The 16,752-nt window shown below is 42.2% G+C and overlaps 2 protein-coding genes across 5 annotated transcripts in view; both read right to left on the bottom strand.

Moving 5' to 3' along the window:
• Positions 1-2,981: 2,981 nt before the first annotated feature.
• Positions 2,982-3,925, bottom strand: pierce1 (piercer of microtubule wall 1). Its single transcript, XM_047381971.1, has 3 exons — positions 3,646-3,925; positions 3,349-3,427; positions 2,982-3,208 (listed from the first exon to the last, which is right to left on the bottom strand). Exons 1-3 carry the CDS (start codon positions 3,786-3,788, stop codon positions 3,023-3,025), a joined length of 408 nt encoding a protein of 135 aa, XP_047237927.1. The 5' UTR covers positions 3,789-3,925; the 3' UTR covers positions 2,982-3,022.
• A 1,901-nt stretch (positions 3,926-5,826) lies between these two features.
• LOC124878144 (formin-binding protein 1-like) overlaps positions 5,827-16,752 on the bottom strand; it is a 70,915-nt gene continuing 59,989 nt past the window's right edge. Inside the window, exons 16-19 of one of the 4 annotated variants that reach the window (XM_047381968.1) lie at positions 16,548-16,684; positions 7,266-7,424; positions 7,108-7,176; positions 5,827-6,619 (exon numbers count right to left, since the gene is read on the bottom strand). In XM_047381968.1, the coding sequence (XP_047237924.1) occupies positions 7,142-7,176; positions 7,266-7,424; positions 16,548-16,684 (331 nt within the window). In that variant the 3' untranslated portion in view covers positions 5,827-6,619; positions 7,108-7,141. Of the gene's footprint in view, positions 7,177-7,265; positions 7,425-16,547; positions 16,685-16,752 lie in introns of all 4 variants that reach the window. The other 3 variants (XM_047381969.1, XM_047381967.1, XM_047381970.1) reach the window with 3 other exon arrangements.

Genomic DNA, 16,752 nt, shown 5'->3' with positions numbered 1-16,752 from the left:
CTGGATAATTGTGACATTGAGCACAAATTATGGGCAGAAACATTTATAATGTGAAACGTATTTAGCTATTCTAGACTGAAATGCATAATATATATATATATACTGGATGAGTCAAATGGGGGTAAACAATTTTTTTGCTGACATTTACTGTTTACATGTAGAAATAAAGAATTAATTAATTATATAATTCATTCATTCAACTGACTCTCTCTGAATCTCCTGGGCTTTTGCCACATTATTTCCTGCAGGATTTGTTTCATGGAGATACTGCCTCTTGTACTCCTTGGATTTTATAGTAATGAAATGATCAGACAGGGGAGCTACAGCCAGTTGGGTTGTGACTTCACCATCCAGTGCAGCAGGTGGCTTTTCTTTTCTCTGCTTGAAAAGTGGTAAGGGAAGGATGGACTTTTTACACTTGTAAGAGAGGATTGCATTGTAATGGTCCACAATATTAGATGCAATATAGTTGTTAAATGGTTATGTGAAATAACAGCTGTGATAAATTTACATCGCCTGTCATTAAGAGGCTTCCAATACTTGGTAACCTGTAGCATCTGTGTCAGCTCTGGGCATTAAAGCTTTGAGACTCCATCTAAATTGCTGAAAATATTGACATGGAAAGTACAAATTAATGATACTTGGAAAATATTAAGAATTGTTTTATTCCAAAGAGTCCTTTGCAGTATGTGCACATTGATATTGCAATTGCTGCACTGTTCAATGGTTAGGATTAATTGGAATGTATGAACCTGACCTTTGTGAAGAGCCTTGAGACAACATGTGTTGTGAATTGGCGCTATATAAATAAACTGAATTGAATTCAATGGGGACAAATGTGCTATATATTGTGCCACTCTGTTGCCCTGTATGACAGTGTATTAGGCTTAATAACATAAGCAAAAAAAAACTAATAAAATGAACAATAAATACATAGATCTATTTTAGGGATTTTTGTTATTACATAGAAAAAATGACAAATTCAATTATTTATTTCTTGAAATTGAAAGCTAATGTGTCATCATGCATCATCATCAATTTCAGGGTTTAAAATCCTCTGAATTATTGAACATTTAAACATGAATATATATATATATATAAATATACCTAGATAAAAATGGATAAATGACGCATCACGGTGCTCCCAGTTTCACTGTTTAGCTGTAACCTGAGTTCTGATGTCATACAATAAAATAATGGTAAATATGTACAAACACTCCCCACCTGCAACTGACCTGATTTCTAGCTCAACGAGCTGTTACAGGTCCTTCTCAAAATATTAGCATATTGTGATAAAGTTCATTATTTTCCATAATGTCATGATGAAAATTTAACATTCATATATTTTAGATTCATTGCACACTAACTGAAATATTTCAGGTCTTTTATTGTCTTAATACGGATGATTTTGGCATACAGCTCATGAAAACCCAAAATTCCTATCTCACAAAATTAGCATATTTCATCCGACCAATAAAAGAAAAGTGTTTTTAATACAAAAAACATCAACCTTCAAATAATCATGTACAGTTATGCACTCAATACTTGGTCGGGAATCCTTTTGCAGAAATGACTGCTTCAATGCGGCGTGGCATGGAGGCAATCAGCCTGTGGCACTGCTGAGGTCTTATGGAGGCCCAGGATGCTTCGATAGCGGCCTTTAGCTCATCCAGAGTGTTGGGTCTTGAGTCTCTCAACGTTCTCTTCACAATATCCCACAGATTCTCTATGGGGTTCAGGTCAGGAGAGTTGGCAGGCCAATTGAGCACAGTGATACCATGGTCAGTAAACCATTTACCAGTGGTTTTGGCACTGTGAGCAGGTGCCAGGTCGTGCTGAAAAATGAAATCTTCATCTCCATAAAGCTTTTCAGCAGATGGAAGCATGAAGTGCTCCAAAATCTCCTGATAGCTAGCTGCATTGACCCTGCCCTTGATAAAACACAGTGGACCAACACCAGCAGCTGACACGGCACCCCAGACCATCACTGACTGTGGGTACTTGACACTGGACTTCTGGCATTTTGGCATTTCCTTCTCCCCAGTCTTCCTCCAGACTCTGGCACCTTGATTTCCGAATGACATGCAGAATTTGCTTTCATCTGAAAAAAGTACTTTGGACCACTGAGCAACAGTCCATTGCTGCTTCTCTGTAGCCCAGGTCAGGCGCTTCTGCCGCTGTTTCTGGTTCAAAAGTGGCTTGACCTGGGGAATGCGGCACCTGTAGCCCATTTCCTGCACACGCCTGTGCACGGTGGCTCTGGATGTTTCTACTCCAGACTCAGTCCACTGCTTCCGCAGGTCCCCCAAGGTCTCTAATCGGCCCTTCTCCACAATCTTCCTCAGGGTCCGGTCACCTCTTCTCGTTGTGCAGCGTTTTCTGCCACACTTTTTCCTTCCCACAGACTTCCCACTGAGGTGCCTTGATACAGCACTCTGGGAACAGCCTATTCGTTCAGAAATTTCTTTGTTTCTTACCCTCTTGCTTGAGGGTGTCAATAGTGGCCTTCTGGACAGCAGTCAGGTCGGCAGTCTTACCCATGATTGGGGTTTTGAGTGATGAACCAGGCTGGGAGTTTTAAAGGCCTCAGGAATCTTTTGCAGGTGTTTAGAGTTAACTCGTTAATTCAGATGATTAGGTTCATAGCTCGTTTAGAGACCCTTTTAATGATATGCTAATTTTGTGAGATAGGAATTTTGGGTTTTCATGAGCTGTATGCCAAAATCATCCATATTAAGACAATAAAAGACCTGAAATATTTCAGTTAGTGTGCAATGAATCTAAAATATATGAATGTTAAATTTTCATCATGATATTATGGAAAATAATGAACTTTATCACAATATGCTAATATTTTGAGAAGGACCTGTATTAGTCCTAAACCTTCTAAAATATTACTGCCATCTGCTGGTTGAGGTTGAGTATTACATGTACATTAACTGATACCCCAAAGGAAATCTATTGGATGACCTCAAACCATATTGGAGAACAATCAGCTAATTTATTTTGTTATGCTGTGTTGTTAATGATGCTCCTTGCTTTGGTTTCCATAGTAATGCAGATGCTGGAGCTGAAATCTCTTGTTTTGGGTTTCCGTGGAAACCATGACTTTGCTCCTGTCAATTGCTGTATTGAAGCCATGATCCTGGTACATCCCACTCTGCAGCTGCAGTTCCGAAAACTGATGAGATGTCACCTTAAATTGAGTCTGAAACAGGAAAACATTCAAACAGTAACATACTCCACCTGCTGCTGGAATCAAATCAGCCCTACTCTCTTGATGAATCTACAAATTACATAATTTCAAACCTTATGATAATTTATTGTGAAATGTTAAACTTTTCTCACCGGCATCTCATGAACTGTTGGCTTCTGGCTGCCGTACGTTTGGTTCCAGGTCTGATATAAAGGATGACTCTTCTTCACCCTGAGAGCGACAGTAGCATTATTTTACTAATCCTATAGAGTTAGCACAATAGTCAGAGCCATAGCTGTGGTACTGTGTGCCACTTTAGCAGAATACTACTACTCCTACTAGTACTACAGAATACTTACTTGTCTGAAACACTGCAGTGATAGTATTAGTAGCGGAAATAAATAATGTAGTATCACTGCTACTTCTGTAGTGCAGTGTTGTTAGTTTACCCGTAACCATGGAAACAGTCTGGGTTGTTGAATCTCTGCGGCAGGTTTGGATCCGTCCGGTAAAAGTCACAGGTTTGACCTTTCTGATCCTCCATGTCTGACTGTAGAAAGACTTCAGTTAGCAGCAACAGAATTGTTACCATGGAGACAGGAAACAACAGTGACAGGACCCTCCTCCTTTACGTCTAAACTGCTATTTCCTGATCAGGTGGAATTAATTAAGTTCTTAGTCTGATCCTGATTCAGAAATGAAACCTCAGATGCCAAAACAATGGATCAACAGCTTGCAGTCATTGTGTTGCTAGGCAACATTTAAACAGAACGTGTTAATCGTGAGACAAGTCTTCTGTTTTCTCTCACCTGCTGTTGGTTTTGGACAGACTGACCACATTTACAAAAAAATCATTATAAACAGCCTTTAAATAACGGATTTAAGCCATCACAACTGTTTGTTTGGGGCAAAGCTGCTTTGGAACAAGGAAAGGACAGTTTATTTATCCAGAACCATTCATTCACAAAGCAATTTCATGTGCTTTATTAAACATCAAAGTAAAGAAGGGAAAAAACAAAGCATACAAGCATTGCATTAAATAAACAAATGCTTCAAACAGTGATTTATCAGATTCTTTTTTTTAATCAACAGCTGCCACAAATTCATGCTTTCAGTCCTGTTTAAAAGTAACCAACAGTTTGTGAACATCTCAGGTTTTCACAAAGTTGGTTCCTGGCTTACCTTTGGTCCTGGGAACATAGAGTAAGCAGGTCTCTGAAGACCCGAGGGGCCTACATGGTTCATGGGCTACAAGCGTCTTACCTGGGCTGAGAAGAAACAGGATGTTGCTTAGTGGTCCAAAGTTTGCATTTGATTTAGAAATCAAGGTCCCAGAGTCTGGAGGAAGAGTGGAGAGGAACAGAATCCACATTGCTTGAAGTCCAGAGTGAACTTTCCACAATCAGTGATGATGTGTGGTGCCATGTCATCTGCTGGTTCTGGTCCACTGTGTTTTTTGACCAGCCAGCAACCAGAACATTTTGCTGCATGCTTCCTTCTGCTTACAAGCTTTATGGAGATGCTGATTTCATCTTCCAGTAGGACTTGGTACCAACCCACACTGCCAAATGTTCCAAAACGTTGTTCAATGACCATGGTGGTACTTGGCTTGATTGGACAGCAAATGGGCCTGACCAGAACCCCACATGAAAACCTGAGGTATTATCCAGAGGAAGATGAGAGACACCAGAACCAATAACGCAGAAGACCTAAAGGCTGCTTTCACACAGCTTAGGCTTCCTGAACACCTTAGCAGAACCACATGCTGATCTCCTCCATGCCATGTGGCACTGATGCAGTAATTCATGCAATAGGAGCCCAGAGCAAGTACTAAGAGCATAGAAATGAACATAGTTTTCAAAAGCCTGACATTTTTCAAAGGGCCTGAAATATATCCCTTTATGTGTTATGGATGTATATATGAGTTTCACTTTCTGAAAATAAAGGACTAACACCACCTTTTTATGATACTTTAATTCTGGGAGCTGTACCTGTACATTTCTACAATGTTTGGAATGCCAGCTGTTGTTTTAACAGTATAGATACTATGGAAAAATGGATTACTGCTGTTTTAGTCTGATTTCACAGTTTCAAACACATTCTGGACTCCACTGTTGCGGTGGGGGGATGTGTGTCCTCAGATCACAGTGGCACCTGCAGGAGGAGAAGCCATTCAGCTTCAGGAGGCATAATCTACATAAATGGCATAATCTGCCAAAAACACTGGAAAGATAAAAAGCTTTCATGAAGTGAGACCTTTAGGACCAAAAAACGGTCTGCAGTCTCAAGTCTCTTCTGGCACAAGGACCTCATTGAGACTTGAAGAATGAAAAACCATCTGAGGTCACAGGCCTTATTGTTACCAGTACAAACCAACCCTACTGGAGGAAAAATGTTTGATGTCATTTTGGGGTTGGGGAAACTGCCATGAAGTTCTGCACAATGCTACGTTTTTGTAGAACAAAGAGCTGAATCATCAAAACAGTCTCATTGGTGTGGGTCAGATGGTCTGTAATCTGGACTTCCCTCCATCAACCCTAAACCTGAAATACTTCGAGAACAAAGCTCTGGGGTCCAGAACGAAGGGAAGACCTGGTTCACCTTTTTTCAACTTAATAAAAACAGCCGAGTCAACTAAGGATGAACTTTATTTTGAATGTTTTACATACAGGAAGTTAAAAATGGCATTCTTGTAAGACTCATAAAAAACAACCAGTTAATAAATAACTTGTTAGTAGGCTAATTATTAAGTCCAAACTTTCACATTTCACACAATTAATATATTAATTAATCATCGATTAAGGAGGCAGAGCCAAAATGAGCTCCTCCTTGGGGCATGGTTAATATCTGCAGGAGCTGGGCAACATGGGTGTTAGTGGGGTTCATATTTACAGAGGAACTGAGTGGTTTGTGTTCAGACCCACTGAGATGTTCAAACACAGTGACGATATCACAGCCTGAGACGTTTTGCTTCAGCTCCTGCTCATTTTTACTTTGACATTTCCTGTTAGAATCACATCCACCTTTAATTGAATTGATTTTTCTGTTTTTTTTATTGATCAGTTTCTTCGCTGATGATGTTGAGTCCTGCTGCTCTAACTTATCCCATAGCAGTTTACGCTGAACCAGAAACAGTTTCTCTGGACATCAGGATCTACTTTATCGACATTTCAATTATCAGAAAAACATTTCATAAAGTTAACCAGAGATCAATGAAAATAACCCCTAAAGACTGATCAGTCTCTGATTTGTTTTTCAGTCAAGAGGCTTCTGTTCATCACAAATGAATCATTCGCCAACTGATTGGGTGAAATATCTGAAGAGTTACTCTGTCCAATCAGACCGCTTTTCACAACTTCTTGTTGCAAGATGTCCTGATATGCTAACAGATGAGCTACAGAAGACGGCTGCTCTGCACAAAGCCTGCCAGACAGAGAGACAGAAAGGTAAGTAGACAGACAGGTAGATGTTAGAGGGAGACAGGGGCTGAGACAGAAAGGTTTTCTGAGTTTCACATTTAAAAAATGACTAACTGATGGGATCAATAACTGTTGATCTGGGACTCAAACCTCTGTTCACTCCAGAACATTTTGTTGCATTTCATGACAAGTACTTCAAGCTACAGATGCAATATGAAGGTAATCGTTTATTGTTTTTAAACTGTATACCTTGAGAACAGTAACCAGCCCATGCCTAGAACCAACACTGGTGTTGTCTAGTCAGGACAAAGATCTTTATTTTCTGTGAAATTAAACCTTTATAATTTTTCTTTTTCTTTATTGAAAATGAGAGAAGAAATTATGTCATTTGGCCAAGTAGTTCTGTAACTACTTTAAAGAACTGAACATTGACATTCGCCTGAAATATGAGACTTTTTTTGTGAGTTGTCAAACAAAGAAAAAGGACCTAACTGAGACCTTTAGAACCAAAAAACGGCCTGCAGTCTCAGGTCTCATCTGGCACAAGGACCTCATTGAGACCTGAAGGATGAAAAACCATCTGAGGTCACAGGCGTTATTGTGACGATGCCTGGAGGTCACGAAGAGTCTTATTTAAGCTCCCTTCATACCTTTAGCGCTGCTGTCCAGGAAGACTTTGATGTAGGACGTAGGAACATATCCTTCCTCCTCCAGGTTCCTACGAACTCTAGTCCAACCATCACCTTTATCCTCCTCCACCACAGACAGTAGTTCCCCCTCCACCATTGACAGAGTTCCTTCATTCTGACCTGCAAGGATCAAATATCAGATATTCAGATCACAGAAACAATCAAAACACCTCAGGAAGTCAGAACCAAACAACCACTCAAAAAAGGGAGACTCAATCACAACCGTTTAAAAAGGGTCACAACCAATCAGAAGCCAGGGTTTCTGCGGTCATTATATTACAAGGGGAAAATCTAATTATTTATATTTTTTGTACATCAAGAGTCAGATCTATACCTGGTCCATTTATTAACCAAATAAGATGTGCTGTTTGGGAATTTACTATATATTCAATTCAATTCTGTTTTATTTATATAGCACCAATTCACATCACAAATATATAGCACATTAATTCAAATTAGGTTCCAAATTCCTACACTAACGTTTCACCCTCTAATACAACGTGCCTCAGACTGAATTGTCCAAACCTCACAGCAGTAAAAGTGACTATTAACCTGTCCATAACCAATAAAACCTCATGCTGCCCATTTTGAAATAGAGTAGCCTGGCAGTCGTATAGGCACAAAATAAGCCAAAAACATGTGAAAAAAATAAATTCTACTGACCAATGATTCAACCAGAGTCTGCAGACTGACCAGAGCACACAACTGAACAGAACATGAGCGCCCACATATTTGCTGAGCACAGACACATCAGATGGGTAAAGGTTACTAAGCAAATGCATATCAATAGTACCAACAATGTCTTTTTATTGTCTCATTTAGATTAAACCAAAGATATCAAAAAAATCAATCTACAGACCAGCCCTAATAAAATCCCTGAGAAAGTTCTGGAAATAGCTGGATTTCCTGTCCCTCACACCTCACCTCCCTCTTCTGTGGTCTCTGAAGACCTGAGGGTCTTGAGACAAGAACTTACAAACACGGAGGAGTCAGGAGAGGAACAGAAGGCCAGCAACATACTAGTGAAGCAAGAGGACAGGCTAGTAGAAAACCCAGGAAACAGAATAAACTGACCAGAAGTCAAGAAAATTGAATGACACCTGACCATTGCTTTCAGAGCCTGCTTTACCCTTCCAGCGCCATGCGAGCGGACAGCATGTTTCAGAAGCTTCCACTCTTTCCTGAGTTTTTCGTTTTTAATCTAGTTTTGGTAGCGTTGCGTGTTCTTCTTTTTCTGTCTGTACAAATTATATAGCTGATCGTTTTGTGGCCAACTTTGTTTTTCTTTTCTTTTTTCAATAGTTGTGTTCAGAGACCACGTGAGAGGCCATGCTCCCATTGTTTACACCAGTGTTTTTTCCCCAGCCATGGGATGAAATATGGACTGAACTGCACACCATCAAAGAGGCTGGAAAGAAACTCTTAACATCTTATATACAGCATTACCTACTTTAGTCCAGCCCAGGACCACGTTCTTATTTACCCATGTCAACCCAGCTGCAGGAGCAGCACGTAAAAATGAAGGTCTTTGAAACTCCTTGGCGAGGATAAGACTTCACTACTTCAAAGAATCCTTGGATTGAAAGTTGACTATGATCAGATGTACCTGCCGAACTCTGCACACCTAATGTGTGCAGAAAGCTGGTGCCACAGTTCTTTGTTCACCATCCGCCACATAACTCATCGCCCATCAGACCTCCTGTTCATCAGAACCGTTCACGTGGTGTTTGGGCAGAGAAAATTAGTTTGGAGAAACAAGAACGAAACAATCTAAAATATTGTTAATTTAATGGTTTTTGCTTGAGGTGGTAAAAAGGCTACCTGGGGAACCGATGCAGCACCAGAGACCATCTGCAGTAAGGATATTGAAGATATCTATTACGGGAATTTATACGTTATTTTAGCATTGGTGTATACCAAGATCAGGGGTGGAAAAAAAAAATCTACAGGAAGATGGAGGACCAGCTGCAGCAGAACAACATAAGTGTGGTTTGGAAGAGCCGTAAAACATTTCAGGTCACAAACTAAAGCCCCAGGCTGTAGGAGATGTACAGTGGGTGAACAACTTGAACCAGCTCTTCAACAGCTTTAAACGGACACTCAGCCCTCCCTCAGCCAAGTCTCCCCTGCTGCAACCCCCCAGTCTTCGACGCCTGCCTGCTTTTCTTTTCAGAACTTCGCACCTCTCAGCTCTCAGTCACCACCCACCCTCTGTGGCGGCATCAGTCATCTTCTATGGCGTAGTTAATTTGAGCAACAACTTATCTACAACTGAGAGGAAGCAGTTTGATAAGCTAATCAGGAAGGCCAGCTCTCTCCTAGGATGCCCCCTGGACCAGGTGGTGGGAGACAGAAGGACTCTAGACAAAGTAACAGCATTGTTAAACAGTGTCCCCCACCCCATGCATGAAGCTGTTGCAGAACTGGAACTCCTTCAGTGACAGACTGTTGAATCCTAGATGTACAAGGAAGCATTATCACAGATCCTTCCCCCCAGCAGCTGTTAGACTTCAAATCATCACTGCTTCCAACAAGCTCAGTGAGTATTTACATCTGTGAGAGCAAAATTTTAATTGCTTTTGTCCTTCTGAGGTGATCTGTCTGACCTGACAATGACTTCCACCTTCCTTCCTGCTCCCTCCTGTTGGTTAGGGTTAGGGTTAACCCTAACCCTAACCCTAACCACACTACGTTTACAAGCAAACAAAAAGGGAAATTTTTTATCAGGAGTCAAGATGTCTGCGTCAAAGTTAATTCTCACCTCTGCTCTTCCTAGGTACCAGGCCACATGGGGTTTTTCCTAAGTTGATATAAGGAAGTGTCGACCTCTGTCTCATCAGATTGGTCTCAGCTCTGCTCTGTAATAGGTCTGACACTGAAAAAACTGTCTTCCTTATAAGGCTAAATTAATAAAGCTGATTGAATGGTTATCATCGTTCTCTTTCTTTAGAAAATAAAAAAAAATTTCAACAACATCCCTGCTGTTATTTGCAGTTTTTCCATTTTTTGTAAATAGCCTGGTGTTATTTTCTCATGTATAATTACGATGCACTTTTTGTTCATTTTCAACTCACCCTACTCATTTGCACATTTTATTAGTGTGGGTGTGCCACTTTTAATAACTGTACAGTATTTCTTTTTCTTACGTTGTACAGTTTCCCCTTTATAGTACAGTCAACTCTTGCTTTGTGAATTTTTATAGTTTCTACATGTATGCTTTCATTTGCCTTTTACTTTGCTGCTGACACACCTGAATTTCCCCACTGGGGAACAATAGAGGCTGTCATTTGTCTGAGCTTGTTCGCCAACTCGTCAGGATTGTCCTCATCAGATCAGAATCAGAATCAGAAAAGCTTTATTGCCAAGTATGTTTTTGGACATACAAGGAATTTGTTTTGGCATAGTCGGTGCAATACAATACAAATTAAACAGTATAAACATATCTACAATATAATATAAATATATGTGCACAGTTTTAAGTGAGTGAGAGTAAATATAGAGCAGTATAAGATGCAAGAGCAGTACAACAGTGCAGGTGATCATTGTGCAAGTAAAGCAGGAGTCCATGCTGAGCGTTAATGTAACTCATAGAGTTACAGGTTACAGGTGAAAGGGAGAGTGTCAGGGTGGTTTCTGGGCTTTGTTAACCAGGCTGGTGGCAGATGGGAAAAAACTGTTCTTGTGGCGTGAGGTTTTGGTCCGGATGGACCGCAGCCTCCTGCCAGAGGGGAGAGTCTCAAAGAGTCTGTGACCGGGGTGGGAGGGATCAGCCAGAATCTTCCCTGCCAGCTTCAGGGTCCTGGAGGTGTACAGTTCCTGGAGCGACAGTAGACTGCAGCCAATCACCTTCTCAGCAGACCGAATGACACGCTGCAGCCTGCCCTTATCCTTGGCTGTAGCAGCGGCGTACCAGATGGTGATGGAGGAGGTGAGGATGGACTCAATGATGGCTGTGTAGAAGTGCACCATCATAATCTCTGGCAGGTTGAATTTCTTCAGCTGCCGCAGGAAGAACATCCTCTGCTGGGCTTTCTTGATGAGGGAGCTGATGTTTGGCTCCCACTTGAGATCCTGGGAGATGATGGTTCCCAGGAAGCGGAAAGATTCCACAGTGTCAATTGTGGAGTCACAGAGGGTGATGGGGGCAGGTGGGGCTGGGTTCTGCCTGAAGTCCACAACCATCTCCACTGTCTTTAGAGCGTTGAGCTCAAGGTTGTTCTGGCTGCACCAGTCCAACAGATGGTCCACCTCCCATCTGTACGCGGACTCGTCACCATCAGAGATGAGTCCGATCAGGGTGGTGTCGTCCGCAAACTTCAGAAGCTTGACAGACTGGTGACTGGAGGTGCAGCTGTTGGTGTACAGGGAGAAGAGCAGAGGAGAGAGAACACAGCCTTGGGGGGAACCGGTGCTGATGGTCAGGGAGTCAAAGACCTGCTTCCCCAGCCTCACGCGCTGCTTCCTGTCAGACAGGAAGTCAGTGATCCACCTGCAGGTGGAGTCGGGCACACTCAGCTGGGAGAACCTCTCCTGGAGCAGAACTGGGACGATGGTGTTGAAGGCAGAGCTTAAATCCACAAACAGGATCCTGGCATAGGTTCCTGTGGAGTCCAGGTGCCGGAAGATGAAGTGAAGGGCTAGGTTGACTGCATCATCTACAGACCTGTTGGCTCTGTAGGCAAACTGCAGGGGGTCCAGGAGGGGGTCGGTGATGTCTTTTAGGTGTGAGAGCACAAGGCGCTCAAAGGACTTCATCACCACAGAGGTCAGGGCGACGGGTCTGAAGTCATTAAGCCCTGTGGTCCTTGGCTTCTTGGGAACAGGGACGATGGTGGAGGACTTGAAGCAGGCTGGCACATGACATGTCTCCAGTGAGGTGTTAAAAATGTCTGTGAAGACTGGAGACAGCTGATCAGCGCAGTGCTTCAGGCTGGCTGGTGAGACAGAATCCGGACCAGCAGCTTTCCGGGGGTTCTGTCTCCTGAAGAGTTTGTTGACGTCCCTCTCCTGGATGGAAAGAGCCGTCCTCGGCGTGGGTAGGGGGCTGGTGGGGGGGAACTTCAGGGTGGGGGTTGGAGGTGCCAAGGCCCCTCTTGAGGTTGGGGAGGTGGGGGTGGTGGATTGTGGCTGCAGCTGTTGGGGGGCGTCGTGGGGGATGGTTGCAGGACTGTCCCTTTGTCTTTCAAAGCTGCAGTAGAACTCGTTCAGGTTGTTGGCGAGGCGTCGGTCGTTGATGGAGTGGGGGGCTTTCGGCTTGTAGTTGGTGATTTGCTTGAGCCCTTTCCAGACAGACGCAGAGTCGTTGGCTGAGAACTGGTTTTGGAGCTTCTCAGAGTACAGTCGTTTGGCCTCTTTCACTGCCTTGCCAAACTTGTACTTTGCCTCTCTGTATATGTCTTTGTCCCCACTCCTGAAGGCCTCTTCCTTATCCAGTCTTAACCTTCTGAGTTTAGCTGTGAACCAGGGTTTGTCGTTGTTGTAACTCACCCTGGTGCATGATGGTACACAGCTGTCCTCACAGAAGCTGATGTAGGAAGTCACAGCCTCTGTGTACTCGTCCAGACTGTTGGTAGTAGTCCTGAACACATCCCAGTCTGTACAGCCTAAACACGCCTGGAGATTATCCACAGCCTCACTGCTCCACTTCCTTGTCGTCCTCACAGCAGGTTTGCAGAGCTTTAGTTTCTGCCTGTATGCAGGAATCAGGTGGACCATGATGTGGTCGGATTGGCCAAGTGCAGCACGTGGGACGGCGTGATAAGCGTCTCTGATGGTGATGTAACAGTGATCCAGAATGTTGTCCTCTCTGGTCGGACATTTTATAAACTGTCTATATTTGGGGAGTTCGTGGGTGAGATTACCTTTGTTAAAGTCGCCAGCGACGATTACTAAGGAGTCCGGGTTGGTCCGCTCCACACTCAGTATCTGGTCGGTGAGCATGCGCTGTGCGACCTGCATGTTAGCTTGCGGCGGGATGTAAACACCGACCAGGATGAACGAAGCGAACTCACGGGGGGAATAGAAAGGCTTACAGTTTATGATGAAGGATTCCAGGTCTGGAGAACAGTGCTGCTGAATCACTGTCACGTCGTTGCACCAACCACTGTTGAGGTAAAAACAGATTCCTCCACCTTTCGCTTTGCCGGAGAGTTCCGTGTCTCTGTCCGCTCTGTAGAGCTGGAATCCTGCCAGCTGCAGCGCAGAGTCCGGTATTAATCCACACAGCCACGTCTCCGTGAAGCACAAAACTGCCGATGAATAAAAGTCCCTGTTTTTCCCCAACAGCAGTTGTAGTTTCTCAATTTTGTTGGGAAGTGAGCGCACGTTAGAGAGAAATATTCCAGGTAACGGTGTTCGTAGTCCACGCTGGCGAAGACGTACCAGCACCCCAGCCCGTTTCCCTCTCTTCCGGCGTTTCACCACGTGAACAAAGGTGAGCGCACCTTTGACCAGAATGTCCACAAATTCCAGAGCAGTAGGCAGAAAAGTTGGAAATAACTCCTCTGGTGTAGTAGCCCTGATGTTCATGAGTTCTTCTCTGGTGAGAGAGCTCCGGGTACCATCACAGAAGACCGTTTTAAAGCAAAAAACAAAACAAAACAATGCGCACCAACACGCCGAGGCGACCATCTGCGGCGCCATCTTGCCTGGCAATCCTCATTTGCGCACACCGCTATGCATGTCCCCAAGACATGATGTAAAAGATGGGGGGATCATTCGTTTGCTGTTTTTGCTCCTAAGTTGTGGACTTCTTTACCAACAGAAAAAACTTTTTTATCACAGCTGAAAACAGGTGTTTAGATGGGCTTTTCACTGATAGACTTACTAAGGTGTGGTTAATGTTTTATATGTCACTTATTTGGATGTTTCCATCCAGATAATATCTTTTGCTGGTGATGCTGCTGGTGATGATGCTGCTGCTGATGATGATACTGGTGATGAAGAAGATGATGCTGCTGGTGATGAAGATGATGATACTGGTGATGATGATGATGCTTTCTTCAACTTCGTCGCCCTGAAAAACGTTTCCTCAGCACGGTTCACATAAGAGGTTGTGTTTTGGGCAGACAGTAGTTTAGAGTGAAATAATCTAAACATTTTTCGTTTTATGACATTTGGTTTTGTTTGTGTTGAAACTCAGCCATCTTAGTGCTTGCAGATTATCTGCTCAGTTTGTGTTCTGTGTTTGTGTTGTTTTTTTTAAAGGGTGATTTTAGACATAACACGCAGTCAACGCGTATGCATTTTAACCCTTTTATTAATGGTATTTTAAAGGTATGTGTTTGATTCTGATGATAAGCTATACGCTCCTTTTGTTAGCTCCAACCGCTAACAGCTAAGAACACGTGCTTGCTGCTAAGATCATTTACCCAAAAAAGTTATTAGTTTACAATCTAGTAAAATAATATTTCCCTAAATAGTATTTTACTAAACTTGATAACTAATTAAACACCATTAAGCCCCATTTCTCAAAGATTTGGTTCTTATTTAAAATATTTCCTTAAATATTTTACTATTTTCTTAATAATATTTCTTTAAATATTATTTTACTAAATAAAGGCAGCTAATTAAACACCGTTGAGAAATGGCCATCTAGAAGGTTGGTTTTATTCAGCAAATCATTCTTTAAAACATTATTTTATTAAAATAATATTTTATCTGATCTTGCATTATTTGCTGTTATTTCAGCTTTTAACTTTATGTTCTCTCTATTCTCTTCCTAGAAGCTACACCTGGCCTGACTCTGTGTCTACCTGTGACACCTTTCTGGAGAGGGGCATCTTCCAATTTTCTGCTGGCAACAACTTAATGCTCACCTTCTACAGATGATCCACATGGCCCTGTCTTTTAGTGTTTAACCCTTTCTCTCTCCTAGACATGACTACTGACTGAGCTTCTACTGTAACTAACTCTATGTTCTCTCTTTCAGACTCTAACCTTGAAAACTGGCTCAGAGTTTATCTGTTCTTTCTTTCTAGATGAAACGACTAAAGGAGCTACATCCATTAACATTTACTTTTCCTTCCCATAGAAAGTACTCCTGGATCAGTGCTTCTTTGTTCTCTTTGTGTCTCTGCTCTGTTCTCTCAAACCTCCAGTCGGTCGTGGCAGATGGCCGCTCACACTGAGCCTGGTTCTGGTTCTGCTGGAGGTTTCTTCCTGTTAAAAGGGAGTTTTTCCTCTCCACTGTCGCTACATGCATGCTCAGTATGAGGGATTGCTGCAAAGTCAACGCCAGTGACTGTCCACTGTCTCTACATGCTCATCCAGGAGGAGTGAATGCTGCAAGTCACTGACTGGATGCAATCTGCTGGGTTTCCTTAGATAGAAAACCTTTTTATCCAATTTGAATAAATAACTGAATCTGACTGAACTGTTCAATGGTTACAATTAATTGGAATGTATGAACCTGACTGTTGTGAAGAACCTTGAGACGACATGTGTTGTGAATTGGAGCTATAGAAATAAAACTGAATTGAATTGCATTGTGAATGGTTGTCTAGATGTTGCTGATTATTTCCTAAGTTAGTTCCAAGACTAACTTAACTTCATTTCCAGATTCTTCAAGATAATCCTTGGTTCTCAAACATAAACATTGCATGGTAATGTTGCATCACTCTTTTGGTCATAATTATCAATCATCTTTAATCAACTTGTGTATATTGTACATAGCCCATTAGTCTTCATTATTCTTTAATTCTGCTTGGTAGTTTAGTTGGATTGTTTTAGCAAAGTAAAGAGTTTGTTGATTGAAATATGTTTGACTTTGAGTTGACTTATTTTTGTTAATAAATTCTTGTATTTTAAGAAATTGTGTGAATTTATTCCATATATATGCAGAGTTTATGCTGTTCAATAATGTCAGAGCTCGTCTCACACCTTTCTATTTTGTCCTAATACCATCTCCTTACTGGGCTGGTATTCATAGGACAACCCTTAACAGACCCAAATAGGATTTGATAAAATATTAAAGTATTATTATTAAATATTAAATAATACATTCATAATCACAACAATGATGATGCTGCTGCTGCTGCTCATAATTATGCTGCTGATTCTGAAGATGACTTCATTCAGGCGTCAGACACTGCTAAGAAACACGTTGTTCATTTCATCAGTTCTACCAGCAGACCTTCATACAGTCTGACCCGTTAATTGTTTCAGGAAATCGTTCAAACAGACACTAATGAAACATCACAACAGCACTCTACAGCTATTGGATCATCCAAAAGAAGTCAGTACCTTGGAACGGGTACAGAGACTTGCAGGTTCCAATACTTGGTAAGGGTTCTTCATCATCAAAGTCATCATCAAACTCTGAGCTGCGGGACTTGAAGTGAAGTTCTGCGCCCTGGTCCTCGGTGTAGCTGCCGTCAGGACTAAAAGGGCAGAGCAAAGTTCAAGTCTGATCCAGTACAGTAAGAAGGGAAACCGGACTCAGATCATC

This window comes from Girardinichthys multiradiatus, chromosome 12, assembly GCF_021462225.1.
Source record: "Girardinichthys multiradiatus isolate DD_20200921_A chromosome 12, DD_fGirMul_XY1, whole genome shotgun sequence".
Lineage (NCBI taxonomy): Eukaryota > Metazoa > Chordata > Actinopteri > Cyprinodontiformes > Goodeidae > Girardinichthys > Girardinichthys multiradiatus.
This window is presented reverse-complemented; position numbering and strand designations above follow the sequence as displayed.

Excerpts from the sequence above, each read along its gene's own strand:
- pierce1 (XM_047381971.1), bottom strand. The coding sequence starts at position 3,788 with ATGGTAACAATTCTGTTGCTGCTAACTGAAGTCTTTCTACAGTCAGAC. Across the intron at positions 3,428-3,645 it reads GACTGTTTCCATGGTTACGG|GGTGAAGAAGAGTCATCCTT; the intron begins GTAAACTAACAA and ends TGTCGCTCTCAG. Across the intron at positions 3,209-3,348 it reads CAACAGTTCATGAGATGCCG|ACTCAATTTAAGGTGACATC; the intron begins GTGAGAAAAGTT and ends TTCCTGTTTCAG.